This window comes from Fringilla coelebs, assembly GCF_963513975.1.
Source record: "Fringilla coelebs genome assembly, chromosome: 4".
NCBI classification, from domain to species: Eukaryota; Metazoa; Chordata; class Aves; order Passeriformes; family Fringillidae; genus Fringilla; species Fringilla coelebs.
Window position 1 is genome coordinate 32,988,346 of NC_140032.1, and position 27,663 is coordinate 33,016,008.

A 27,663-nucleotide genomic window follows, 5' to 3' on the forward strand; every position below is an offset into this window, starting at 1 on the left:
AGGCTTTATGCAATACAGAAAAGCTAAGGATGAAAATCTTCAGGTCATCCAAAGACCTTGCCTGCTTCCTCCACAGAAAAAAACCCACACAAAATGGGCAACTGATGTTCCTTCTCACACACACACACTCAAAAGGAAGGAAGCAGAGAACACACAAGTTAAGCTTTCAGTCCAGCAGGCAGCAGACAGGGGGAGGTGAGTGCAGAGGGAGTGCTCTGCCTCCCAGGTCGCCATGAGATGCTGTGTGCATGTTAATGACTGCCATAAAAATGTGCTACCAGCAAGCAAGCCGAGCATAACTGCCTCCTCCCAGTTACAAAGAGGTGGCATTAGCTCAATGTCAGCTCACTCTGTCCCCTCACAGGTGCTTCTGTGAAAAGGCACATGAACTGAATAGCTGGGATCCAGAAAGGGAAGAATGCATTTGGGAAGGAAGGGACCCACACCCACTGGTTGCAGGACCAGGTCAAACTGCCTGCTGGCTTGGTTTTTTGTTTCCTTTTCCTTTTGATTATGATAAACTGTTTTGGCTTTCCACTTCACAATTGCCATCAATGAAGAAAAAGCCCCACGCTGAACTCAGCTACACATTTTACCACATCATTTCAGCACTGAAGGTAATAAAAGTGAAAAGGAGAACCAATATTTTTCCAGCTCAGCATATCAGCTATTTGTTTCTGTAGGTCAAAGCCTCCAACCAAATCACTATTTGTAATTCATCTATCTGTTTAACGTTGCCAAGTTCAATGCAAAGATGACATTTTGAAAGGTTAGGGGGAAAAGGGGACCACAGAGCAATGGAAATGGGTAATACCAGGAATGTTTTCTGCAGCGTTTTTCTTTGACGCAGCAGTTGGTCCTGCACTGGCATGTAAGCACTATAATATTAGACACCTGGAATGTGAGGAATGTCTGATAACCATACCCTAGCACACGGATAATTCCACAGCCATAAACCAATGATACGACCTTTGCCATTCCCCTGGAAAGCTCAAATGCAGTGACATTATGGAAAGGCTATTATATGCAGTGCTGCTATAGGTTATTTATATATACATGACTGTACACTGTTGTTAGAGGGAAAATGTTATCATCAATTGACAGCACTGTTAAGAAACTTAGCTATTAGTTTTAATTTAATTAATAAATAAATGCCATGTTGTTTTCTGAGAATTTTAAGTGTTCCTGATCCTCCAATTTCTGGGTGCAAACTTGACTTTGAAATGTTTTCCTTTACTGTCTTGTATCACTCTGCTCTTCATTTGACCTATTTACTAGCAAATATTCTTCCTACAATAGGAAGATGTACTCTTAAGAATACTCAAGGTAAGAAAAGAAAAAAAAAAAAAAAACCAAAACCAAACAAACCACAACAAATCCAGTCAAGAATTGGCTCATGAAATTGAAGAAACGGCACAAACTCTGCAGGAATTTCCACATACAAATAGAAGCTACCAGTCCGTACCCAAAAGTTTGATAGAAGTATGATAGGACAAACTACAGATAGAAAATGTCTATAGACTAGAATACTTCATTAGGAATCAAAACAGATAGCCTTATGATAGAAGATCAAAACATTCTGTTAATTTTAATGATTTGTCATCTTGGCTTTTAGGCACAAAGTACAAAAACAGTTTTCATGGCATATTGTTAGGGTTAAATTCAGGACATTATTGTATTGTGATAATGAAATATGAGAAATATAAATGTATTTCAAAGAAAAAACAGGGAAAACCCAGAAAATTATCATATTGAATATCAGCATTAAAAGATCTTCCCAATCTCTAACTTTTCCCCTTCCTCCTTTCTGTAATTTCATACATACACTAGTCCGAGTCACCGTACTACTCACCTCATCAGCTACAGAAAATTGTTTTGAAAAAAATTTTATTCTGTAAACTCCACTTCTCTTGTAAACAAACTTGCATTGTAAGTGACCTTTGGATTTATAGAGAGGATATTTAAAGACTCTCCTCACCTAACTGTACTCCCACTGAAGTCTGCAGGAGCGTTACCAATTCTAGTAGGAGGAAATCTAAATCTAATACTTTCAAAAAGTATTATCCATCTGAACTTCTCAGATAACCTCACAGACATTTGACTACCGTGCTGTGAAGCCCTTCAGCCAAGTATACCAAGCATTCCAAGAGCGGGAAAGGGGAACTTAAGTTAATATGTCCAATGTCTCTGCAATTTGGTTACAGACCCAAAACTGCACCCAACAGGAGAGAGCACCCCACTCTGTTATTCTCAATACTGAGTTCTTCATATCTTGATTCCAGCTTATCATCCAACCACTTGTAACAATTTTCAATGCATACTTCATTAAACATTCTGTGCTTTGCAGTACAATACAGCTCTTGTTGCAAAAAGACTGAGCTAGATCAGAGCTCAAATGGCACACAATCACTTGGCAGATCTCTAGTCTCTGGTAAACTGTTTCCAGATGCTATAGGAGAAATTTTTAAAAATGTGTCAACAATTTTTTACATGGAAAATGAACAAACACAGCACAGTTTTATAAAACTGCAAGCAATGTAATACTAAAGACAAAAAGGACAATATATTTTTATTTTAATATTAGTAAGAGATCATTAAAAAGTCTGCCAACCCTTGGTGCAAATGGTTCAAAAATATCCCTCAATCTCAGCTGTTTTCACAGATGAGAGACTCTAGAAAAATCATTCTTGAGAGCAGAGTGATGGAAGTCAGGGGCTAACATGTATTAGTAAAACTGCATAAAACTGAACTAACTAGCAAGGGCTGTAGCAAATGTTTGCCTCATATAAATCTAATGCTGAACTTAAAAGTGCAAGATAATGAAGTCCGGGTACTGTAAGATTACAACAATATAAAATTGTAATTATAAGACGATTTCAGATATATGTTCTAGCCTACATTTAATCCCTCCCACTAATAATTTTAATACAAAGAACTCTAGCTCATAATGCTTTTTTTAAACTGCCTTTCTTTGTATACTCCGAGATACCCAGAAAACAGTGTAGCATTAAACAAAATCAATGCAGAGCTCCTTCAGCTGTTTTTACAGTTCTTTATTCACAATAATAATTGACTTTAAGATTTAGATCGAATTTATTTGCAGTGGCAGCAGGGTTTGAGGAATGGGAAATATGTAACAATTATCCAACAGGAAACGCCTAAGTTTGCTGTGACTTCCTTCGCACACACCCACTCCCAGAAACTGCTTGAAAAAAAAACACCCCAAAACCTTTAATGGAGGCAGCAAATTTTCTAGCAGTTCCTAGCAGAAACACAGCACAAATGCAGTTTACTGAAGCACGGCCTTCTATTGGAAGGAAAGGAAAAAAAAAAAAATCAGCTTCTGCTTCTCACATCAAATGGACTTATACCCCTTTCAGGTCAGCTGTCCTTTTGGTTCCCTTTCCCTGAACACTTACAAGCCTTTCCTCTACCCCCAGAATATCATTGCTTGTCAAACATCCCTCTTTACTTAAGTGTGGCTGGCACAAAGTTGTTTAGGGCAGGGGAAATACTTCCAAGGCAGTAATTGCAAAGATTGCTGAGGAATTAACTGAGACACTGTAAAAGGGAACCTGGAGTTTCCAGATGAGTTAATACTCTACTTACTGACTCGAATAGAGCTGCCTACCTTTCCCAAACATGAAAATGCCCTCCCTTCAGCTTTATTAGCAGTTTGCATTACTGATTTAAAAAGATTATTCTAAACCAGGTTAAATTATTACTTCCGAGAATACAGTACATATTAAAAAATTAGCAACATTGTGGTTGCTAATAGCACAGAGTAAATTGCCATTTCTTCAAATAAGCATACAAACATCAAAACAATATTCAAACAATGTCTATGAGTAGGTAACAGCCATGTTTTATGAGTCCTCTCTTTCAAGGTAAAAGCATATGTGAGAAGAGGAAAGAAGATGAGAATAACACAATTAGGCTATTCTGCACATTTTCAAATTCAACTTCTTAAACTAACACTTAAAATTAAAAAAGGAGTAGGTTTTTATACAAAAATCTGCTAGGAGACTTTGTACCACTGTACTAGACAAAAATACATAAATTATTTTTGCCAACACCACTGAGGAAGTTATTCAACTCCTCGTGGATGGCTCTTTGAATCAGCTGAACATTTAGCAGAAGTCAAAATACCAAACAGCTTACTTACAAGTTATGAGGAAACAAATATAAAACAAACAAGAAAACATTGCCACACAATTTATATAAAACTGTTGTGTGATTACCTTTAAATACTGCATTCAGCTCTGCACTTCTGCCCCTGCACTTCTGCACCATGACAACATGCTAAAGGAAAACTACAGAACAACACACAGAGGAAAGCGGGCAGTGGCAATCCGGATATAGAATGTAACATAACTGAACAGGTTAATATTATTCATCTTGGTGGTTGCTTACAAAGTGCAAATACTAAGCACATGAAAGGCACAGGCAGCATTTACTCTGTTTCTCATGCTACAAGAAACACATGCAGAAAGTACAGAAGAATAGGTTCAAAACAAAGTTCTAAACAATATACAATCAGAGCTGGACCTCACTGTCACTGCATTTTGTTGAGTTCAAAATCAAAACTCCTTTCAAAAACAGATTTGACAAAAATTACAAAGAACAGATTCACAGTGACAGTAAATATGATATTCCAGATATAACCATTTTCCTACTGGAGTTTGGTCTTGTGCTTCAAGACAGACTTCAAACTGGACCTTATTAGAAAGTATTCTTAAAACTGTCTCACTATAGAGAATATTGTGAGCATTGTACCTCATAAGCAAAAATATCCTTGAAGTCTCTTCAGTGTATTCTTATTTAACAACCATTTGGTTATTGGACCCATTTATAACGAATCACTAGAGTTTTGCCTTTTTTTTTTTTTTTTTTGCTTGTGTTGAATTATAGTCACAAAGGATTTTTTTTAGAAGTATTTCTTCAAGCTGACATTTCTTAGACTTACATGAATCCCATTTCTGGCAAATAATACATGGTCAAAATTGAATTTTGCTAACAATGGAAAGCTAACTTAGTCAAGAGACTAACAAGTTTGAGTTACACCTTGAGTAAGAAAGAAGTCATAGCGAGTCTCAACTTTTGATTAAAAACACAGTCCCAATTCTCCTCATCTGTCCTAGCTGGGCAACAGCTGCCTGCACATCATGATTGACTTTCTTCAGACTGGTGGTCAACAGACTGCATTCTATCTGCAAGCCAGTAAAAAGTGGATCATTGGAGGGACCTGTCCTGTTTAACACCAGTACTAATGATTTGGAAAAGGCATCAAACTTGCATATGACACCATGCTGGGTAGGAACAATCAACATAGTCAAGACATGAACATCATTCAGATGGAGTGGGACTACAGAATGGCCCAACAGGAACCTTCAGAGACTCAGAATGAACAAATGCAAAGTCCTGCATCCAGGAAGCAAACGCCCCTTACAGCAGTAGAGGCTGGGACTGTCTGGGGAGCAACTCTGGGCCCTGGTGAGCAGTGAACTGTCAGTGAACCAGTGCCCCGGATGCAGAGAAGGCCAGCATCCTACCCTATCAGCAAGAGTGTGGCCAGTAGATCAAGGAAAGAGATTATCTCCTCTATTTTGCACTCACTAGATTGTATCTCAATTACTGCACCTAGTTCTGATCTTCTAAGGCAATAAAAACATCAACAAACCTAACTGGTGCAGTCCAAGGGAAAGCCACCAGGATGCTTGGGAGATGAAGCACCCAAGCACTAAGCTGAAGTGAAGAGACTGAGAGACTGAGGGGTACTCAGCCTGGAAAAGAGGCAGCTTCAGAGGGAGGCAGCAGCAGGCTGCCCCTACCTACAAGGAAGTTTTTGAGATGACTGTCAGGCTCTTTGCAAGGGTTAACGTGGTATAAGGATGAGAGAAAACAGACATGAGTTGAAACAAGTTTAAGTTGAATATAATGAAAAAAAATTCACCATGAGGATAGGCATGTGGTAGGACAAACTACATGGAGTAGTTGTATGAGAGCAACTCTGATCTCACAGCTGACCATGAGTTTTGCATATAATTTTAAAATCTTTGCTATTGTCATGCTTCCAAACCGTATGCACACATCTAAAGAGTTGGTGCTCACTCCTGCCTTGCTTTTGTTTCTTGGAGCTTAAAACTTCATCATTGTGTAACGTGAGTAGAGAAAAATTATTTTTGCACCATCCTAATGCCACACCAAATACTGCAGTTCCATAACAATTTAAGTTGGCCTAACCTGGCTGTCAGAGTTCTGCTTTTCCTCCCTGCTGCTGTTCATACCTCTCCTCTGGCATTCTTACGACTCCACAGTACGTCAGTTCAAAGACAAAAAACTAGGAGGAAAAATTAAATTTTTAATTTTTTAAACCAGTTTAGCTGCCTAACCTAACAGTTCCCTACCAGTAAAAATGCCAATACAAGAAAAAGGGTGGAACCATTTGCAATCCAAATTCAGATTGGTGTGAATTGGTCATGAAACAAGAGAGTTCCTAAAAGACACTGAAACCCTGATTCTTGATGAGATCAAAGACAGTGCTGCAACATACATGATTCCACCGCCTCCTCCTCATGATTTACCTATTAGAACAAGACAGACAGGACTAAGCAAGCAAAATTGAAAAGTGCTTACCCGCTTTGTAAAGTAGTAATGAGGGGAAAGTTAGGAAGCTGATTTTGGCAGGTTGAGGGTTTTTTTGACTAATAATGAATCTTTACTGGTTACTGTTGGATTATGAAATGCAAATGTTTGGGCAGTTAGGAAAATTTCTATTTATTCTAATAGCTTGATCTACTGGTCACTTGAATTTCAAATTAGAATAATGTAAATCAGTTAATCGCCCAGTCCTTCAAAAGGTACAAAACTTCAGAGAAGAAACGAAGGAAATATCTACATTGAAGTCAAAGGCAGCCTTGCCTTGGACAAGGCTAAAAACAAACTTTGTATGTGATCAATACTTATGTCATGCTTGCCAAAAAACCCCCCCCCCCAAAAATTTCATCCATCTCTGAAAGCCTTTACCTTGGCATTTTGACCTTTTTTTAAAGTTAATGAGGTGCTCATAAGGAGAGAGTTAAAAAATAATTGCCACTGACACAAAAAACTACAATGCTGTCTCAAATATTGAGCAGAGGCACTTTCATAGAAAAACAACACCTAAGCATAAACAATTGATTTAACGGTAATCTCCCACACTGTATGCATCTTTTGTATTGTAAGAGGCAAGCTGCCATATAAGCAATGCTTCAATAAATTCAGCTGAACCAGGAAGCTGCAATTTTACAGACTTCTGGAATTTCTTAGACACAGTATTTTTAAATGAATACTTGATAAAAATCACTTTCAGTATTTTCTTAGATGTAAAGTTTTTATACAGTTTGAGTAATGAAAAAACCTCAGCATTAGCTCATACAGTGGAAATATGGTCACTCCTTGCCAAGATAACCATTACATCTCCATTTTCCATTTATTATTCTTTTAAACTGAATAGAGAAGATTACTCTTAAGAGATAGTCCAGATACAAATCTCTACTATCCAATTACTTATGTACTCTTTCAATTTCTCAGTGGAAGGCTCTTACTGTCTCTCATAAATCAACCTACATCAGTTGCTTTTGTGAAAAATTTTTAACATAAATATTAATGCTTTGAGCTACTATTTTTCCTGCAATTCTACATAATATCCTCAGGTTCCTTTAGGAAATTACTTCATGTATCATTCAAGCTTTTAAAATAAAATGTATCTTCTTGGAGACTAGGCTTCTGACTCTCATCCTATAAACATCAGTCATTTAAAACAATTTCCAGAAGTACTGGAAAGTTTAAAATTTGGCACACTGTAATTACGTAGGAGTCAAACTTCTCATCTGTTGAAAATACCACTGGGTGTCTGCATGCATTTTAATGCTTTTCAATATGCTATGTACAGAAAACAAATACAAGGAAAATTAACATTCAGTCAGAATGTGTATGAGCATGGAGTTTGCCTAACAAGAGGACAGATTTCCAAGCTCGTGACAGTCCATGCAATTCTTTTTTAGTTTATCTGCAGGCACTCAGCATGGCTAAAGTTCTAATTTAGAAAGTATGTGGTGAGGGAAGGTTAGGGAAGAAAGAGAGGACCGTGATTATTCACAGCCCAGCAAAAATCTGTTTTCTGAGTTTTAGACTCCAGGAATTCCCCAGTAAATTTAAGAGGAGAAGTTGGAATTTCCTGATCTGGCAGATATTGCCTAGGGTAGGGAAGTATAATTCTCAAAAGAGCTTTCAAAGGTTGACTTGGAATTTTGCTGGACAGAATAACGATGGATTTAAATCAGCCATAAAAAGAGAGATCTGATCTTCTGTCAAGTTCTTGAAAAGGTAGAAGTTAATCATCAGCACTACATGCTTGCTTAAAGAAAACCCCATTCTTTTAAATTTGGTTCTAAATATTTTTAACCCACTTGCAAGGTGATCAAATATGCTTTGATTTGTCAGTATAACAAGCACCTCTTTCTGTGCCATACTATGAAGAACCAAATTTTTGTAGGTAAAAACAATCAGGAAGCAAGGCAGGGTTTGTAATAAAATAAAGCATTTGCATTCCTTCTTAAATACAATCTGCATAGCTCTTCACTGACGTTTTCAGTACATGGCAATTCATTCTCTCCCAACCTAACTTCTGTGTTTCATCAGTTTTTTTACCCTGAAGAAACAGTGGGAAAACTCTGCTCTTTACTAAAAATCCAAGTGAAAGAGTCAAAGTCCTGTCTTTTTTGCTGACTTCGCTGCTTCATGCCACAGATACAAAAAGGATTTCATTTTGCCAATCACATTTTCTCGCCTTCACCATACTGCTTTCTCTATAATAAACTCATTGTACTTCTATCATCTGCATATGCAATAAACAGATTGTAACAAGGTCTCTGGTTTGGTTTACATAAACTTACATAAATAGCAACAAGAACTAGAGACATCTACCAAATGGTACCAGAGCAGTCTCCAGGTACCAGGGGAAAAACAGCACTGATCATTTTTTAACATTACAGTATTTCAGTAATTATTAGCATTTCTGCATCTACACATACAAGACATTATGCCTCGGAGAGATTGCTGTTTTCAATAATCCATTCATACCGCAGACATCTTTTATTTGGAATCCTAATAAATACAAAAAAAAGCCCACCCAAACCTAAACACCACCATATGTAACTTCTGATAATGAAACCAATATTCTTGGACAAGAATCTGCAGAAGAAATGTATGGCCTTGTGCAACAGAGACAAATAGAAATTGCAAAGTAACTAGCCTTATCTCCTTGTTTTTCCATGCCTGGATTATTCTTCCTGTTGACCCTCTAAAGCCAGCTGCTGGGAGATACACAAGGAAGCAGCAGTGCTTGGTGACCCTCACTGGCAGCCAAAGAATTAGTTTGGTTGATAGAGCATGGCAATCCACTGTGCCAGCTGAAAAAAGCTGGCTCTGGCATTTTTTGATTCTTTCACTGGGCTTTGGGAAGACAAAATCTCTTCCTTTCACAGACCTGACTAGGAAGCTTAATTGATGTCCAAAGGGACTTTACTGTAAGCATTTCCTATGCCTAAGCTATAAGCAAACTGCTTTATAAATGGCCCAAATACTTTTGAATGGCTGAGTGTGCTGCAGAATGGAAAACTGCAGGGACAGGAGGGACACAGGCAAGAAGATGCATGTGGTGTGCTGCTCCTATGATACACACACCAGGCAGAAGGGCTGCTGAGTCCATCTCTCAGAAGAGCAAAGTGGCACAGAGCATTTTTTGCAGAGCATGATTTGCAGTCACTAGGGGCAGAATGAGGTAGAGAGGGGTCAGGGAAATCCCTCAGCTGAGGTTAGGGGACATGTTTGTAGCCTGCAAACTCCCCACTAAGACAATACAAACACCCAAGCCCTGACCTTTTTATCTTTGTTTCCTTCTTTTTTGCTGTCGTGGTCCAAAACGCAGAACTAACTAGAACCACACAGCACAAACCACGCTCCTTCTGCCAGTCACTACCAATCTTAGTAGTGTTGTTAAGCTGCCAACAAGCTAAAATGTCCAGTGGATTTCAGAGCATTGAACAACATTGCATTCTCCAGCTGCCATCACCCTAACCTCCCTTTTATTTATTCCGTACTATTCACACAGACCGAGTCATATATTCAAACAGGCTAAGACCTGTTTCATCACACTCCTATCTGCTGCTTATTCACTCCAGCTATTTTCTGAATGTAAAGAGAAAAAATCAAGTATTAGGAACAGAGGGCACTCAGGATGTGGCAGCTGAAGCTGGGAACTGCAGCTGATAAAAATCTGAGAAATTTACATAGATCACAGACAGTCCTCGATTGGCTAAATGCTTCTAGTGAGAGGCACACCTCTCAATGCTATCTAGGGGACAATGATTACATTCCACAGGAATTTCAACAGCATTGTTTCTTTGTATTTATTTGTCTGCTTTTCCCCCCTCAAGTTTTTCAAAGGGATCCATTTTCGGAACTGGAAACTGGATTTTCCTGTTGCCTTGGGTTATGGCAGCTCAGGAAACAGAGCTGGGATGCTGAGGTACCTCTCCCATTTCATTCATTCAGGGAAGCTGTCTTTCCAATAGCACCAAGCCATTCAGAGTCAATAAAGGGTTTGGAGTCTGACTTTTTCGCAGTCCTGACCACTACACTGGCTAACAAGCAATAAAATATTCCCAGTTTTTACACTCCCAAAAAAGCCGCTGACACAAATTTTTCATCAAAAATTAAGAAATGGAACATTTTATACAGACTTATCAACACTGTAATTTCTGGGGGGAAAAAAAAGAATGTTTATTTAAATATTTTAACCAACTTCAACTGTCAGTTTGTCTTCAGACATTAATTTTTTTCTTTTTCTCCTGCCTGGTTTATTAGTGACAGTTCAATGGAATATCCATATAGCACACTACTGCCTTATTGATACTCTCAACAGACTAATAAAGCAGTTTTGCTTTTGTACACCACTGTTATGGATATCACTTGGAGCTATCCCTATAACAAATATATCTCCTATAAATTAAACAGCTGCAAGTCCATCATCAGCTAATAGTATAATAATTTATTATATAATTTATTACTTCCATTGAAAGAATGACGCAATATAAGAAGCAGCTATCATCTGCTAAGGAAGATTTTCTGTACATCTTATCTTGAAATTACTTTTTTTTAAAACAAAAAATAAATTAAAGACAAAATTACTATTCTTCCTAAAATTGCAAGATTTTAAGAAACAAAGCATACAGTGTAGTACAAAAAAGATTAGAAAATGCTAGGATCATCAAGAACCCCATGTAATTTAAAGGCAACTTCAAGATAGCCCTCAATCAAACCAAATATGTAGCCAGCAGACCAATTCTTTCAAGTATTCATCCACAGGTAGTAATTTAAAAAACAATCACAGTGGTGAATAAAAGCTGTTATGATCTATGAAGTACAGCAAGGTGCCATTCAGGAGAGTTGTTTTCAATCATCCGTCTCTCAAAGTGCCTTCTGGAACAAACTTTAAAAGGCTGTCTCTTCCAAAGTCATATTTGAAGGAACAAGGAAAAAAAAAATATAACAAGGTGTTTCTAGTACATTTAGTAGTAAACTTTAAAATTACCCTGCAAATGATGTAGCCCACACAGAGGTATCTTTAACAAGCCAGTCATTAGATGCAATATATATTTTCCTCACTGAATTCCAAAATTCAAATTATTACAAGTACACAGTAACTCCAGGGTGTTAGAGATCTACATTGAAATCAAACAGTTGGTTTTTAAAGTGACAAAGAAATTTAATTTCTATATTTTTGCTTTTAGAATTGATAGCTATAGCAAATTGAAGTTTTAAATCTTCTTAGACACTACTGAAGTGAACAGTGGTTGAGTTACCTCCATTACACTGCTAAACAGCACTTAAACCTCCAACCACCCTCCTAATTCCCATTCCAGTACAGCACATTTTAGCCTCCTTGTCCCACAGCTACTTGATCATGTAGTTTGTCCTTTAAAGGCACATTTGCGATTAAGGACTTCATGTTGGGGAGGGTGAGAAGTACTTTGCTTGCATTTAAACAGATTACATCAACACTTCACCTTGCTAAAACTAGTATCTTTTCCCAAAATATGATGTCTAGTTAATCAAATGATCTAACACTAATAAAGCCGCATTTCCCCACTTATGCTTGGTAATGAAGGGAAGGCACATCTGGAGGTTATCAGGTCCAAGATACTGCCCAACGCAGGACAATTCTGAAACCAGACCAGGGTGCTCTGAGTCCCCCCCACAAGCATTCCGAGCAACCTACTCTAGTGTTCGCCCACAAATCCCAGGCTACACTGCCAGGTTTTTTTTCTGATGAGGTAAATAATTGCAATTCCATTTCCAAAATTTTTTAAAGCTCTTCTGGGATGCAGATTAGATTATATATTGGCCCACCAGTTTCAATACAATGAACAGTATTAATTCTATTTGCATGTTAACACAGTGGTTTTTATGGAAAAAAAAATTCATCAGTTGCTTGATGTTTCTTGAACATTTGTATGGAAGACCAAAGTCAGTACTCATGTGGTACACATTCTAGACCTAATTTATTCTTAGTCTCCACAACATGCAGAGATTGTTTTCAGGTGATCAAACTTTTCAAAACAATAATAACCTAATAAGGTAAATTGGCATTTCACCGATGCAGAAGTACTATAAGCTTTTGTTGTGAGATGATCTTTAATGGGATCTTTTTCATCTTTGTTCTTGCTGCTTTTAAACCCTTCTACTCTGATGCACAACAAATTTCCACACAGATCTGTAGTATGACTGAAACTGGGCGTCAAAGAGAACCAACACATAGAAAGGGAAATGCCTTCAGCCTTTACTAACACAAAATTTTATTCACAAACTCAAAACTTCAGAGTCTGCTAGCCTCAGTTCTCTCTTTCGTGAATTCATCAGACCACCCAACCTGACAGCTGTCAGCTAAATACTGCCCCATGAACCATTTTATTGTCTGAAAGAAATGTATAAATATTTTCACATGAAAATTAAATGTATCTCAAACAAACAGGTAGAACTGAAATGGTAATGCACAAATGTGTTTCTTTGAAATAAAACAGTAAACATGGATTTTGTAAAATTTTGTGCTTGCTTCTTTTTAATTATTTAAAAAAATAATTAAAAATAAAGACTGTTCATCATACAGACTACCACTTTCCTGCCTTCCAACTTAATATCTGATTTCTATTACTGGGTATATTCTTAGGCTAGTTCTACAGCAGATCCTAAGGTCTTAACATTAGAGGAAAAATTTGTCCCTAAATTGCCTCACTTGGAGCTCGATGAGTTTGTACACAGCAGTAAGAAAATTATTTATGCTCCTTGATTAGTCAGAATTCTATGGCTTCAGTGTAAATATTCTTGAAGACAAAACATCGCACAGTATAGGAATGGGCACTTTGAAAGATTTTACCATCCCAATATTCCTTTTTCCCTTCATCATAAAGTGATGTCAGGCTGATTCACAGCCAAAGGAGATAGTCCAAGGACAAAAAAGGAGGTAAGGCACTTTGGGCACATCTCAACTGGGAAAAGTGGGGTTTCAGAGTGCTTCCAGCCTCCTGGGCTGCTGGACACTATAATGAGGTAAAACTTGCTGAAGTACTGCTCCTAGCTCCCAAGGCTGACTTCTAGATCAGCTGGTCCAAAAGAGATCTATGACCTGTTATGGTCAGAACTACAGTTCAGGTGACCATGGGACTAGATTTCCAGGGTATGTGCTCATACTTCTGTGTTTAGATGCAACCATTCTTAAATTGAGACCCTTTAAGCTACTTGAACATCAAAATTTTTTACAAGTATCCAATGAACTCATGAAGTTAAGTACTAAGTTACTATGTAATCAAAATCTCCATCAGGACATCACCACCATCAAGGCCACATGAGACCTTCCATGGTATCTGAATGTTACTGTGTTCAGCATCACTGCAACATCAGCTTTAAACATTTCTACAAGTCTTAAACAGATGAGTACTTACTGCACATAATTAAAAAGAGGGCATTTGGACAAAGTTCTAATACTGGCCATTTAAAAAAATTCAAATACAGTACTACAACATAGATATTTATGAGAGTTTATTCTCATGTTTATTCTCTGTTAGAAACCTATTACCCTAATAAGCAATGACCTACTACCTCTCAATAAGTTCTGCCACAAGAAGGGTTCTTTAAATACTGTCATCCCTTGACATCAGACACCTGCAGTGAAAGTGTTTCAAGAATTTCAGGCAGCTGGATGAAGCTGTTTAACTAACTAGGACACCAGCCAAATTCAGAATAAAATAAAAAATAATTAAATTGATTAAATGATTAATCGTAAGTGTTGATTATGGGAACATTACTTCAGGGCATTTTTTGAGTTTGTTTTATTGCATTTGCTGTTTCTTTTTAAAAATATCTTCACACATTTTTTAAAATACTAGGCACCACAACTTTGGCCAGAAAGAGGTTACATTACAATTTTTCATCAAGACCTGGCTAAAGAAGGAAAGGGGAAAAAAAAAAAAAACAGAGGAAAAAAAAACCAAAAAAGCCACAAAAGCTCAAAAAACCCAAAAACCAAACCAACAAACAAAAAACTACAAAAAACCAAAAAACCTCACCAAACCCATGAAATATCAAATCTAGGAGGTTCTAAGGATTTTGCATTAACAACCCCTAACTGTTCTACATTTGTCCTTCAAGCTCATTTTCTTGGCAAAATCTTGCCTGGAAAAATAAAGTTTTGATGTCTTTCATGTATGAGCCAACAGGCCAGCCAGGTTCTGAATGCAAATCAGCAACCTGCTACAGCACAGAAGCCTGTAGCTCATTTTACATCATTCTAAGTCATGCTAGCAAGTGAGCCAGAACAACAACCACATAAGCAAACAAGAACAAAAGCAAGAACAAAAAACCAAAATCCATACCACCGTAATAATTTCTTTTACTATCAGCAGTTTATTCATCTTCTAGAGCACAGCATCATTAATTTAGCTAACAGCTGCTTAACCAACACCCCCCTTGGCAAACTTCCAACTTCAGTTCACTAACTTTCTCTCCAAGAGTAGAGAGAGATATAAAATGAGAGCCTAGGGATGATCAATAACAGAGACAAAAAAAAACTCCAAAAGTCAGAGTTCAGAAACTTTAACAGAATATCTGTTTGCTGTGTACTAAATAATCCTGCATAGTCAGCCTTACTTGCTGCAGTAGTAAACCACTGACCAGGCTAGCCTGACTAAAAGGCTTATGGTATTTGTATACTTTCCTGCATCCCATAATATCTCTAGTCATTTAAACACTATTTCAGGAATGTCCTGCAGAGGCTTCAGATGATCATTCACATCCATAGCATTCCACTACCCATTAGAATGACTGTAAATGTGTTAGCAGTTCATTTCAAACATTGCAACATGACAGAAAGAGGTCATGTCACTTCCCTGTCAGATTGCTGCTTTGAATTGCATTCTCTTATGTATGCCCATTTACTCCTCAGTGCTTAAGCCAAATATATTTCAACTATTTCATACTTCCATTCTAAATGAGCCTTCCTCATGCTGTAGCCCATTAAACCAACACCTCAGCCTGCCTCTTCTGCATAAAACATAGCTGCAAACTGCAAAATAATGTGGGAAATATGAAAAACTTTGACAAAACTCATACTAGCCAGCATCATTAAGACATGAAAATATAGAAAAGAAGACATTGATTTCTGGGGTTTGTCCACATGTCTACATTTCAAACCAATTAATTAACTAATCCATAAATTAAAGGGAACACTGTAACTTACTTCAGAAGGGTGAAACTGGTGAAATTTAAGTCAGAGATCATGTAATCTGAGGACAATCCCATTTTCTTAATCTTACTCCAACCCTACGGACATTCCAATGCCAGTTTTGTCAGTCTGTCAATGTTCATTCTTGAATGCAATACTAAATAGTTTTGTGCCTTAAACTCATACCATAATTTATTTTGTAAATCTTTCTGAAAGAAGTCCACAGCATTCCAAACTAGAACTCATTTCCACTGTACAATTCCATCCAAACTAAAAAGGGGGGCTACATGCAAGTCTTTGCACTTCACACTTGAAGTCTCAAGCAACAAAAGACCCAAAACACCATTTGAGTCAGATCCTGCACACAATAAAATTTTCTGTTACTGGGAATGTAGCTAAAATAAACCTCAGAAAAAATAGTCACAAATAACATTTTCAGGGTCATATAATAGAATTTATTACAAATTACTGTACAAGATGAGGACACATCAAGACAGCACTAACAGAATGAGACCTGCTTTTCTTTTCTGTAACATGTGACTACACTAAATATACATTGTATACGTCTTGGGAATAGGGGCATCAGATTTAGATGGACAGTGAGTTTAGGTACACATGGGAGTACATTCCCAAGAGTACACAAAACCATTATCAAGTCTCATAGAGCCCTTAGGCAGACCCTGACTTTTGTCACAGTTTTAACAATAAATTATGAACTCAAATAATGTGTTAATACATTTCTACTGAGAAAATGCTTCCTATATAAAATCTGAGCGCTTACAACTCCTGAAGCCTCCTGAGTTTCTCAGGAAAGAGTATTTTTGCCATCTCTCTTCAAAAATAATTAAAAAATAAAAGTAGATTATTTCATGCTCTACCAAGAAATAATGAAAAATACCTCAAGCTGGGTATTCACAGTGCAAACCAGGACAGACAAAATGCCTTAAAATTTAAATCATGTCACAAGTAACAACACACATATGACAACAGAAGTACACTTGAGTGGTGGATAATCCATGAAACAAAAATGTCTCTTATCTCACAAGGAAACTTGGTATCACTAGCATCTCTTACAAACCCACCACAGACTAAATCTAAGTCAAAGAAGCTTCATAAGCAGTAATGACCACAGTCTATTTCATAGAAGCAGTCAATTAGATATCACTAGATGTCCTACTTTTCCCATTGCCTTCCCGAAATGAAGAATAACATCCAAATATGCCCTGTGTAGTTCATCTCCCAGCTGTTTCAGCCTTCCTGCACTATAAATCTTTCTCCACTGACAACTGGCCTCTGCTGCGTACTTTGCGGAACAGAAGCCAAAACCAGAAACCCCTTGGTCAGGCTCTGCAAGAGTCAGGCAACAGTCAGAATGGTTCAGGAACATGAATCAAACCACAGGATGACACTGTAATCACTTGCTAAATAACAGCATTTAAAAAATACAGTTATTTGGCTAATAACAGCATTTCAGAAATCTACCACATAAATCTGAATCACATCTTGGATGCAAACTGGTTTTTAACTGGTTTTCTAAGAGGAACTAAGAGTTTTCACAGAGACATTTTGTTAACACTGGTGAAGAGGCAAAAAGTTTACGTAGACTTTTTTTGCATAATCAAAAAAATGTGCATTAAGAATGAAGGGACTAGGTTTTGAATAAGAGTACTCATTATAGATCAGATCATCATGGCCTCTCACGAGACAGACATTTCTGGGCTACACTGCAGTTTAACCATTGACAGTACTAGACAAAGGAAAAAAACTCGTCCCATTGTTTCTCTATCAAGAATAAATAAATGTCTTTCCCTGACAATTTTCTGCAGTCCATCACAGACAGTGAGTAAAGATGCCCACATTTTTAGCCAAAGTGGGTCATATCTCTTCTTTTGGAAGCACTACAGGAACGATACAGCAATACCCTGCCCAGAAGTGTCCTAGTGAGTGACAGGCAGAAGAGACCAGAATTGTTCCTCCACAGTGTGAACCCAATAAAAACACTGCCATGCAGCTATACGACAGGGGACACCTGTGCTTTGGTCAAACCCATCTTGACAAGATGCTACTAAGACATACGCCTGCCACTTAGCTAAAAGGCAGGCGACATTCATCATGCATTGGGCATATTTTCTGCCATATGGCATGATGTGCTTGTACACAATTTGCAGACTAGCAAAAGTTCATCTGCCATATGATTAAAACCAGCCCCATTCCCAGGCACACATTCCTAGCTCTATGAAGGAGGTAAGCTCTTATGGTCGAAGGGCCAGGCATTGAATCAGAGTAAGAATTCTTCACCAGTCAGATCTGTAAGCCTTAAAATAAGCTTATCTGGACAAGAACACAGTTCAGCACTTAAAAGTATTTTAAAAAGAAACAATAGGTGTGTAAAGTACTATTCCTTCATTAACAAGGAGAAAGGTGCTTATATAAAAAGTGCGCCTTTACAGAGTTTATTTAAAATACAGATTCTCCTAGATCTTTCCCCCTGTACCAAAAGTTAAAAAATACTATTATTTCTAGACACTGAAAGCATGATTACCAAATCAATCAGCATATTATGGAAGGCATTCCAGTAGGTTGTTCTTTTTGCTTTTCAAGTAAAGATTGAAATTTTATTTCATGAATTGAGAAAAACAGCACAGACATCAAAGCCGGTCCAACTTGAAATATTTTGTATTGCACACAGCAAGAGTATACAGAAGTTCAAGTTTGCTGTCCCAAGATAATGTGTCTTTACATACCCACACAATTACCTTGAATACAATCTGTATTCAGAGTTGATGAGATAAAGTTGCCTTTCTTCAAGTACAAACAGTATGAAAGTTCAAAGGACAGCATCTCATCTTGTTCTATAGGATGCAAATGATTGCTTCAGTCAACAGAATAAACTGACAGACTGCCTCTAGCCCTCAAGTCCTAAACAACAAAAAAAATCTAAAAGCAAATTAGCTTTTAAAAAGTACAGTTAAACAAAGGAGGGAAGGAATCTCTTCCCCCAAGAAGCTCTTTTAAAAACAAGAGTCAGAAATTGACTTCATCAGGTAGGAATTTCACCATCATTAATGGTTTTGTACAGGAAAAGTCACTGGGAAGAGCAACAGTCTTCATCATTACTCAATATGGGCTGTTTAAAAGACCCAAAACCTACATGCACAATGCAAATCCCTTCAAATTACTGAAGAAACACAAAAGGAATACCACAACCAATGTATAACTCCCCTTTTCAGCCACTAGCTGCTCCTTGGAAATGAAGGACAAGTCAAGCTGTCCATACAGATGATGACCTCAAATGCGTGAAGACAAATGGCTCCACTTTTCTTCACACAATAGCACATTAAAAATCTTGAATTACACCATCATTCTTGTGAAACACTTTGCACCAAAGCATGAAACACATTTTATGAATACTTAGGAACAAAATGCATCAAAGTCAAAGAATTTCTTATCTCTTTCATAAACAGTAGAAATTAGCTATTCATAAACATATTGTAAACAGCAGCAGATTCCCAAAAAACAGCTTCCAATTCTGCAACCACACAGTGACAAAATTTCTCTTCAACGCAAGCTTCACAGCAACAAACTTTAAAAGGTCAGTAAAAAATTCTGCAACATCATAAAGGTTTCTCAGCAACAGAAAATATATTTAGAATCAGGACATCCATGACAGTTTTACTACAGACCTACCCAGCAAAGATGAACGCAAAGAAATGCACAAGAAAACAATGGTGACACCCCACAACAGAAATGGACACCTAAGACAATAGTTCCATGAGCAACTAGGAATGATCTTCATCTTGATTTCTACAGCACCATTCTCCACTTTTGCTCCCAGCTCTGGACTTGCCTCCTGGCTCACACTAGCATTAGTACCCAGTCAGCGATACAACACGCTGATTCTGCAGGAAAACAACCCTAAAAAACAACTGGGTTCATTTTAGCCAAATTGTCTCCTGGGCTCAGTTTTGGTGGCAGAAGGAGGACATGTAAGCAGAACCATGCCAGTTTGGACTCAGCAGGCTGCATTATCCTCCTGGAATACTTTTCTTCTCTCCTTCCAGGTAGCTTAAATCCATAAGAACTTAAACACTACAGCATAACAGTTGTGGAATCTTAGCATCATTTCTATTCATGCCTTTCTGAAACTGTACCACCACGGAAATACTACTGCATGTAAATTTTTGTTTGTCCATTTTCAATCTTCTCATTACTTCCAGGAGTACTAGTTCAGTTTTCAGTCATCTGTGTGATGTATAAATTGTTAAATCAAAGATATCTATAACACTTTTTTAGGCTAAAAAGAAGAAGGTAGCAAAAAACCAAAATAAAACACTTTTCACAAAATTCTACTTATCTACTGGTGTTACAAACATTAGTAAGTGGAAGTAGAGAAATCCTCTTATTAGAATAACCTTAGTATCACATTCAAAGCACAGAATTTTAGCCAAACAGTTAATGACTGGTTATTTAACAGGAAAAAAATCAAGAACTCCTAATGCAATCTGTACAGCTCTCTAAAGTTATAAATAATTTTTCATATTTGATCTACATATTGACTCTCACTATTTTCCTTCATGTGTACAACTTCTCATTAAGTCTTATGTTGTGCATGACAATTATTGTAACACTATTTTGCAAGTCAAGGTAGGTTTTAATTGAAATAGTTCTAGCAGGCACAGGTCTGGATAAACCACAGCCTATAGCACTTGTCCCACTTCACATTCCAGGTCACAGTTCTTGGCTGTGACCAGCAGTACATACTTTGCACACATAAGTAAATAGTCCACAGCATTTCCTGACTTGTTAACTTCACATGCCCCGAGATGAAAGACACAGTGCAGCTCTATCACTTCCAGAGAAATAAAGAATAAAAGCCTTATCTCGGAGTTACCATAGCCATTTTCACTAATGCTAAAATCAACAACACACAGCCCCATGCAAATGACAGACTGGTTAAAAAACTCACATACACAATCACTTTGTATTTTAACACTGTGTGATGCTACCACAGTTATAGCAGCACTGCAATATAAGAATTCTGCTTTACACTGGATAAACAAATGAAGATGTCAGAACTTCAGACACAGCTAGTCTCTCATTGCATGTTCAGTACTTGCATCATGGGTTTTATATTGGATAAATATAGATCAATTAAGTAAAAGCAGTCCTCAACCTGTCATTGAAATCAGAATGAGATACTAGACAGTTTCACAGAAAGCATACACATTCCTGAGCAGACAAGGAGGCAGGAATAAATTAGGTGGAATTGGGATAAAAACCAGCAAATGATACCACAGGATGAAACAGGGAAGAAAAAGATATTTGGGGGAAAAAACTGTTGCCCTATCTCACTACAGGATTATTTAATACTGTATATCTTGGAGTGCCATCAAAGGATTCTCTATTAATTTTTCAAAAGAGCAAGTTGACCATTGCTTATTAAGGCTCAAATGTCATTAAGTATGTTGAAACAATCATTTAGCAGCTCCACACCATCAAAAACATGAAAGACTCATTCCCTCCTCAGTTACTGGAAAACAAGGGAAGGGAAGACAGAAAGGAAATGAGAAATTATGTGAGAAACCAGTGATGGTTAAATTCGGTCATAGCAAGCAGCAGTCTAAATAAAGGCCATTATCAGGTAGTTGCTGCAGTGGTAAATAATCAACGTTGAGGTGAGCACTTAAAAGAGAATTAAGATCAATTCCTTTCAAGCTGTAATAACTAACACATTATTTTATTCATCTGTCACAGCACAGCTTTCTTACATGCATGAAAGAATCAATCCAAATGTATTTTTAAGTCTCTGATGATGCCTCTCACCATGTTATTTCATTTCTACTTGCCTTTTATTTGCTACCTTTAGTGAGCACAGTGTCTTATATGACTCCTATTTCTGCTGTGACTGAAGGTCTTTTACCATGCACCCCTGAGCTACAGCAATGTCCAGGAAAGAGACAGGATGAAAGTCCCCCTGTTCAAATAACTTCAGCTTCAGTATCTTCAGTCCTCACAGTCTCTGCTGTCCACAAGACAGGAAAGCAAGTTCCAGTGAAAAGATAAGGAATAAACTGCCCTTCTTTTCTATGGAAAATGAGCAAATTACATTTAATTGCTGAAACCTAGTAAATTTTCTAATTCAGACAAATCTAGCACAAGTTACAAAATCCCATGCTAAAATTTGCAGTGTTTTCCCCTCCTCAAAAGATGAGAGCAGCAATGGAAACTGTTTTCCCTACTCACAAAGCAAACTCTTTCACAATCTCTTAACTTGTGAAGTTCTCTGGTTTTCTGACATCCAATGCTTCTCAAACACTTTCTTAGCTATACAGTTAGCAAGTACTCTCAAAACATTTTAGCAGAAGTATACTATAAACTATTTCAAATGTACAAATGTATTTTTAAAAGGTTTTAGACCTCAGTGGAAAGTGAAGTGAGAACAGAAAGGATAATTTTGTTTTCATAGCATCTCATTCCTTACCACTGACAGGAGTGGGACAGGAGTGCAGATAAAGATTTAAATGAAGATCACTCGCAGCTTCAGAATTTGTGATGCAGAACTCATTATAGGCAAGCTATAAAAAAGCCATCTGTTTTGAGTCAGTGGTGATCAGCAGTGTGCATGGGACTATTTATTATGTAGAAACCAAGATATGAGAATCCCTGAATTCATAGTGAGAAAACCAAGCATCACCCAACTGCTGAAAAATTCAGATTACTGAGATTCCTATCTGCCATTTCATTCCTCCTTGGTGCGTTACTCTGTTGGTTCCACTAAGGAATATAACAAACATGAGGCCTACTTAAAATGTGTTGAATGATGGAAAAAAAGAAGAATTTTCCTTTTCAAATTCCTGTCCCACCCAAGCCCCTATTACTTAACAGAAAAAAAAAAAAACCCAAAGCAATACTTTACAATTACTCAGTAGTCTAAGAACTTGAAAGAGTTTCAAGGGAACTTCAAAAAACAGTATGCATTCCTCTAACCCTTTCTCCCCTTTTCATCTGCTTCAGCCTCTTCAGTCCATAGCTATCTTTTCATATTTTCATCAAGTAGTAGGAGGATAAAATTTATACTTGGTCCACTTCCCTGCTTACAATAAGCCAGTTCCAGAAGAACTGTCATGACCAGCAAGTTCTCAGCTCGCTGTAGCTTGAGGGAGTCATGAACAGAGAAATCACATCTATATATTTTGTGACTGAAAATGTTGCTGCAACTCTCACATTCTTGCCTTTCTGTCTCTCTGTCTATCTGAATTATAGATCTTAAAGTTCAAGCGGCCCTTTCTTTTGGGACACTGGCCTTTAAAACAAATTAGCACAGAACAGTAAGTGTATGGAGAGAAAAATCACTGGTGAACATTGCAAAACATTAAAAACCCCTGAGCTTCCACAACACTCCCAAAACACAAGCTAAGTCACTATTGCCTTTGAAAGTGTGAGATTCTCTAACATCAGTGGGATTATTCAATACATAAAGTGGGCAAAACTGAAAACTGAGTCCCAAGCTTGAAGCTGATGTTTTTTCCCACAGTTGTACCCAAGGCTATAATTGTATTAACAGACCTGCACCACCAAAGCAGTAACAAATACATGTTCTAGAAAAGAACACGAGAAAAAATATTAAAAAACAAAACAACCACAAACACCATTTTCCAAGAAGCTTTCAAATATGGCATTTCAACTTCCCTCTTATTTCTAGATGTGAATATTTTAAACCAGTAACAAAGTTCCTAACTGTGCTCAAATACACCTGCCAATTTACAAACATATGGCTAATGTCTCATAGCACTAGTCTTCAGTATTTGTATCTTCTAAATCAAAGAGTATAAAAATTATTTTAGAACATCAAACATGACTTTTCTATGTAACCATCGAGCGAATGAAGTGTAACAACAGCAGAAGGAATATTGTCAGTAAAAACTTATCTATTTTACACTTGCTTTACCAATGAAGCATTTTAGAAGCCTGTGTACTATAATATTCCACAGGTACATCATGAAAACTTAATGATCTCTATGAGAGAAAATAGTTGGGGAAAAAAAAAAGTCCTAAAGCATCACCAGACAATGCAACATGTTTTCAGTCATTCTTTATAATCCATTACCTTCATTTTGACTATTTAAGTTTTAGAAACAACATTAATACAGATTTTATTGTATTGACAAACTTGGAAAAGCACTTTTCAACTTTTCTGACAGCAAGCCCAAATAATGTTCTGTATGGTTTCCAAAATGTATATTCTCTAGATACATGGAAGATAAAACTGAATCTAAAGCAAACCATCACAAGACTTTCACAAATTTCTTATCAGTTTCTCCAAAACAAATCACCAATATAAGTACAGACTGCAAACAGAGATATTGCAAATACAAATACTACAAGCTGCACATCAAATGGGCTTGTCAGTCTCTCTTCTGTGCAGGCAATTCAGCTTCATAGCTGAGCCATGTACACTAAAGCATGGATTCTCTTAAGTACCTAGGGCAAAATCCCTTTTTGTTTGTTTTGCATGACTGACGCAGGTTAACAATTATTTCAAACACTACTCTTCTGAAAAGGTCTTTATAATCTGTAATGAGAACTGAGGGAGTAAGGTCTCAGGATTTAGTTTCCCTTTCACCTGTAAGGCATTAATGAAACAATATTTATCCTATCTCTATAGGATGGCAAACACACAAGTGTTATGTCACTGTTTACTCTGTTAATAAAAGTGAAGTCTCAAATTTTACCATCAAATATGAATAGCCTTGAACTTTTCAGGACTACAGAATGTATTAAATTAAATAAGTAGTATACTCATTGAGGCATTATAGAACAAGTACGTTACATATCACATTTTGCTTTGCCTCAATCATACTATCTTCTATTCTGCTTTGAAAACACACATTTAAGGTCTAAAACTGAACAAAACTTTATATCCACTGTTTCTAGAGACAGTAAAGATAGAAACTTTATACTGCCTGCATTAAAAAAAAAAATTACCCAAGAATGCCAGGTGTAATAAATAATATAGTCCTGTATACCATATCACCCCACTAATATTTACAAGGTAATTAACATGTTGTGAAGTACGGAGGAATTTAAGCATGAAGTTTGCCACTACTGGAATTTGCTGTTATAGCAAGTAAGACTGAGCACCAGGCTTTACACAGCACATGATGCTCGTCAAAACTTCCCTCTGCAACTTGCAGCCAGCAAGCTTTGTCACAACCACCTTTTCTAAGTTCACCTGAGAAATATAAACCAAGGCCTTCATTTATAATTCAGTGCTGCTTGTTTCATAAATTTATAGTGTCTTTTAGAAGTCGGTTTGTTTTTTTAAAAAATAAGACTGCACTGTTTTCAACTGTATTTCATAATATGCACAAAGTTTTGGGGTTTAATTACTTCTCAGCACCACTTCGGACAAAAGATAAGTTTTGCACCAGGTATCTTGCGCGCCTGTGATCCAGCTATTAAAAACAGTCATTGAAGCCGACGCACAGAGCCAGCATCCGTGTCCAGCCGGCAGAGCTGCCCGGGCACTCCGGGACGAGCAGCCTTGGCGCAGGGTGCTTCGCTCGCTGAAGCACTTCCACAGGAGTTTTACAGAGCTCAGCCCCGGGAGAGGCAGCAAACACGGCGTGCTCCGGCTGGCGGGGGCTGAGCGGATTTGGGCTCGCTGAGGCCTAGCGAGCACACGAGGCCTCCGGCAGCCCCGGCTCCTGCCCCGGCAGCCCCGCACACGGCTCCGGGCGGGCCGGGGGAGCGGGGGCACACGGGAGGGCCCCGCGCCCGGGATGCTCCGCCGGCCAGGAGGGGGGAAGTGGTCCCGCTCCGCAGCGCCCGGGGAGAGGGAGGGCGAGGAGCCAGCGCCTCCGGTTTGGGAAGGACCCGCAAACTTTGGTACCTGTCGGGAACTCCTCAAATACCAGCAACCCCCGGCCGCTCCCAGAGGAACTCAACAGGCTTCTCCCTCCCCGCCCCAACACCAACTCAAGCCACAGGCTTAGAAACAAGCCTGTACCCATGCCTGTGGGAAGGAGGACACGGTGTGCCCGGCTGCAAGCAGGTCTTCTCCTGCCCCCCCGCTCCCCGTCCCGAGAGGGGACCCTCCGGCGCGCCCCCCGCCCGTCCCTCCCGGCGGGGCCGCTCCGAGCCCACCGCCCGCCCGGGCCTCGCCGACTCCCTGCCCGTGCTCCACCTGTCCCGGGGGTCGATCCAGCTGGTCTGCTTGGTGTTGTGGTCGATGTAGAAGATTTTGCCGTCGTAATCCCTCGCCTCCTCCCAGCCATCGGGTAAGGGAAGCTGCCCATTCCCCGCTTTCCTAGGCATGGTCGGTCGGCGGGGGTAACTGCTCCATAGGGACAGAAAGAAAGACGGGAAGCGGGAAAAGCCCCGACCCGGGCCGGGGAAGGGGCCGGGAGCGGGGGCTCGAGGGAGCCTAGGGAAGTCCTCTGCCGGGTCTCAGTCCACCATGCCCGGGCTGCCGCCTCGCCCGCGCCGCGGCGGCGGGTCAGGGCTGCCGGCGGAGCCCAGCTGCCGTCTGGGCGCGGGGAGCCCGGCTGAGCCCCGGGCGGCCGCGGCCGCCGCTCATTAGCATGAGATTAGCATCCATCTCATCTGCATGCACATTCCTCCCGCCGCATTCCTCAGGGTTAACCCTGGCCGCGCTGCCCGCCGGGCTGGGCCGGGCAGGCCTCGGCCGCGGATCCGGCGCGGAAGCGGCCGGCGGGGCAGCGCGTAGGGCCGGGCGGCGGGCAGGAGCGGGGGAAAGGCTGCCAGAGGGGCCCGCCTGCTTCCATCGAGCTTTGCCCGGGGGCTCGGCCGGCGTGGGGGCAGGAGACAGCACCCTGCGGGGGACGGGCGGTCCCGGGCGCTACGGCCGCGTCCCCCAGCCTGGCGGGGCAGCTGGCGGGGCCGGGAACCCCGCGGTCACCGCCGCCCCGCGGGGGACAGCGGCGCCCCGCATGACAGACACCGCGCGTCCCGTTCTTTGTCTGCGAACTTGCTGCGGCCCGGCTTCGGGTGGCGCAGGAGACTTTGTTGCGGGGCATGTCCTGGCCCTTGGAGCGCGGGGAACGTGCCCCGGGAAAAGGCAGCTTTGCCCCTGCCCCTCTCCATGCCCTGAGTCGGGGCGGTGTCGAGTTCCCTCTCCCAGCCGTTCAGGTCCCGCCAACCTCCCTTCACATCCCTGTGAACTCTCGCTGAAGTCCAGTAAGGTTCCAGGGTTTCTAAAAAGGACATTGTTATTTAAAATACTTGAGTTCTAAATTTAAATACAAATGGGAACCCCTCTTTAACCACGGAAGTACCTAAACTTAGTGTCTTTAGTTTTGTTTTTGTGCGTTTGTTGATTTGGGTTTTTTTTAACAGAACCATCAGTGAAGACTGTACGCCGTGGTTGCCCCGGATTGTTGTGGCCTGTAAAGCAAGCAGCTAAATCGCATTAAGTACAGACACCAGGTGTGAGTTACTGAGTGTTTATCTCTCATTTGCCATAGGAGAAGAGTACCCCAGGCTGGTTACCATGGTTCAGCTGATAGAAGGTAACTTAATGAGCTCTATTAATTTGCATGTGTATCTGATTCCCAAGATCTGGCACCAGAAGTAGAGCATCAATGGGGGAATATGACTCTTTAGTTTAGCAGCTAGAACTCCTAGGTAACTCAAGTCCCTGTTTCCTAGAATGTTTCATTTCTTTTCATTTAAAGTTACTGGTTTTAAGTTACAAGATTTTCCTGGGAGAGGAAGTCTCAAACCCAGAGCTGGTTTTGTGGTGGTTTTGTTGTTGTTGTTGTTGGGGTTTCTTTTGTTTGTGTTTTGGTTTTTTTTTGGGGGAGGGGGGGTGGTTTTGGTTT

The 27,663-nt window shown here is 39.3% G+C and overlaps 2 protein-coding genes across 2 annotated transcripts in view; one reads left to right on the top strand and one right to left on the bottom strand.

Moving 5' to 3' along the window:
• Positions 1 to 26,363, bottom strand: part of WWC2 (WW and C2 domain containing 2) — a 93,821-nt gene extending 67,458 nt beyond the window's left edge. The window contains exon 1 of the mRNA XM_084204650.1: positions 26,007 to 26,363. Coding sequence (XP_084060776.1) covers positions 26,007 to 26,137 — 131 coding nt within the window. The 5' untranslated portion in view covers positions 26,138 to 26,363. The remainder of the gene's footprint in view (positions 1 to 26,006) is intronic.
• A 40-nt stretch (positions 26,364 to 26,403) lies between these two features.
• On the top strand, positions 26,404 to 27,426 carry LOC311152702 (uncharacterized protein; the record flags this gene model as incomplete). The annotated part of the gene is made up of 2 exons (XM_084204006.1): positions 26,404 to 27,019; positions 27,179 to 27,426. The coding sequence occupies 2 exons, from the start codon at positions 26,404 to 26,406 to the stop codon at positions 27,253 to 27,255; spliced, it is 693 nt and encodes a 230-aa protein (XP_084060132.1). The 3' UTR covers positions 27,256 to 27,426.
• Positions 27,427 to 27,663: the final 237 nt, after the last annotated feature.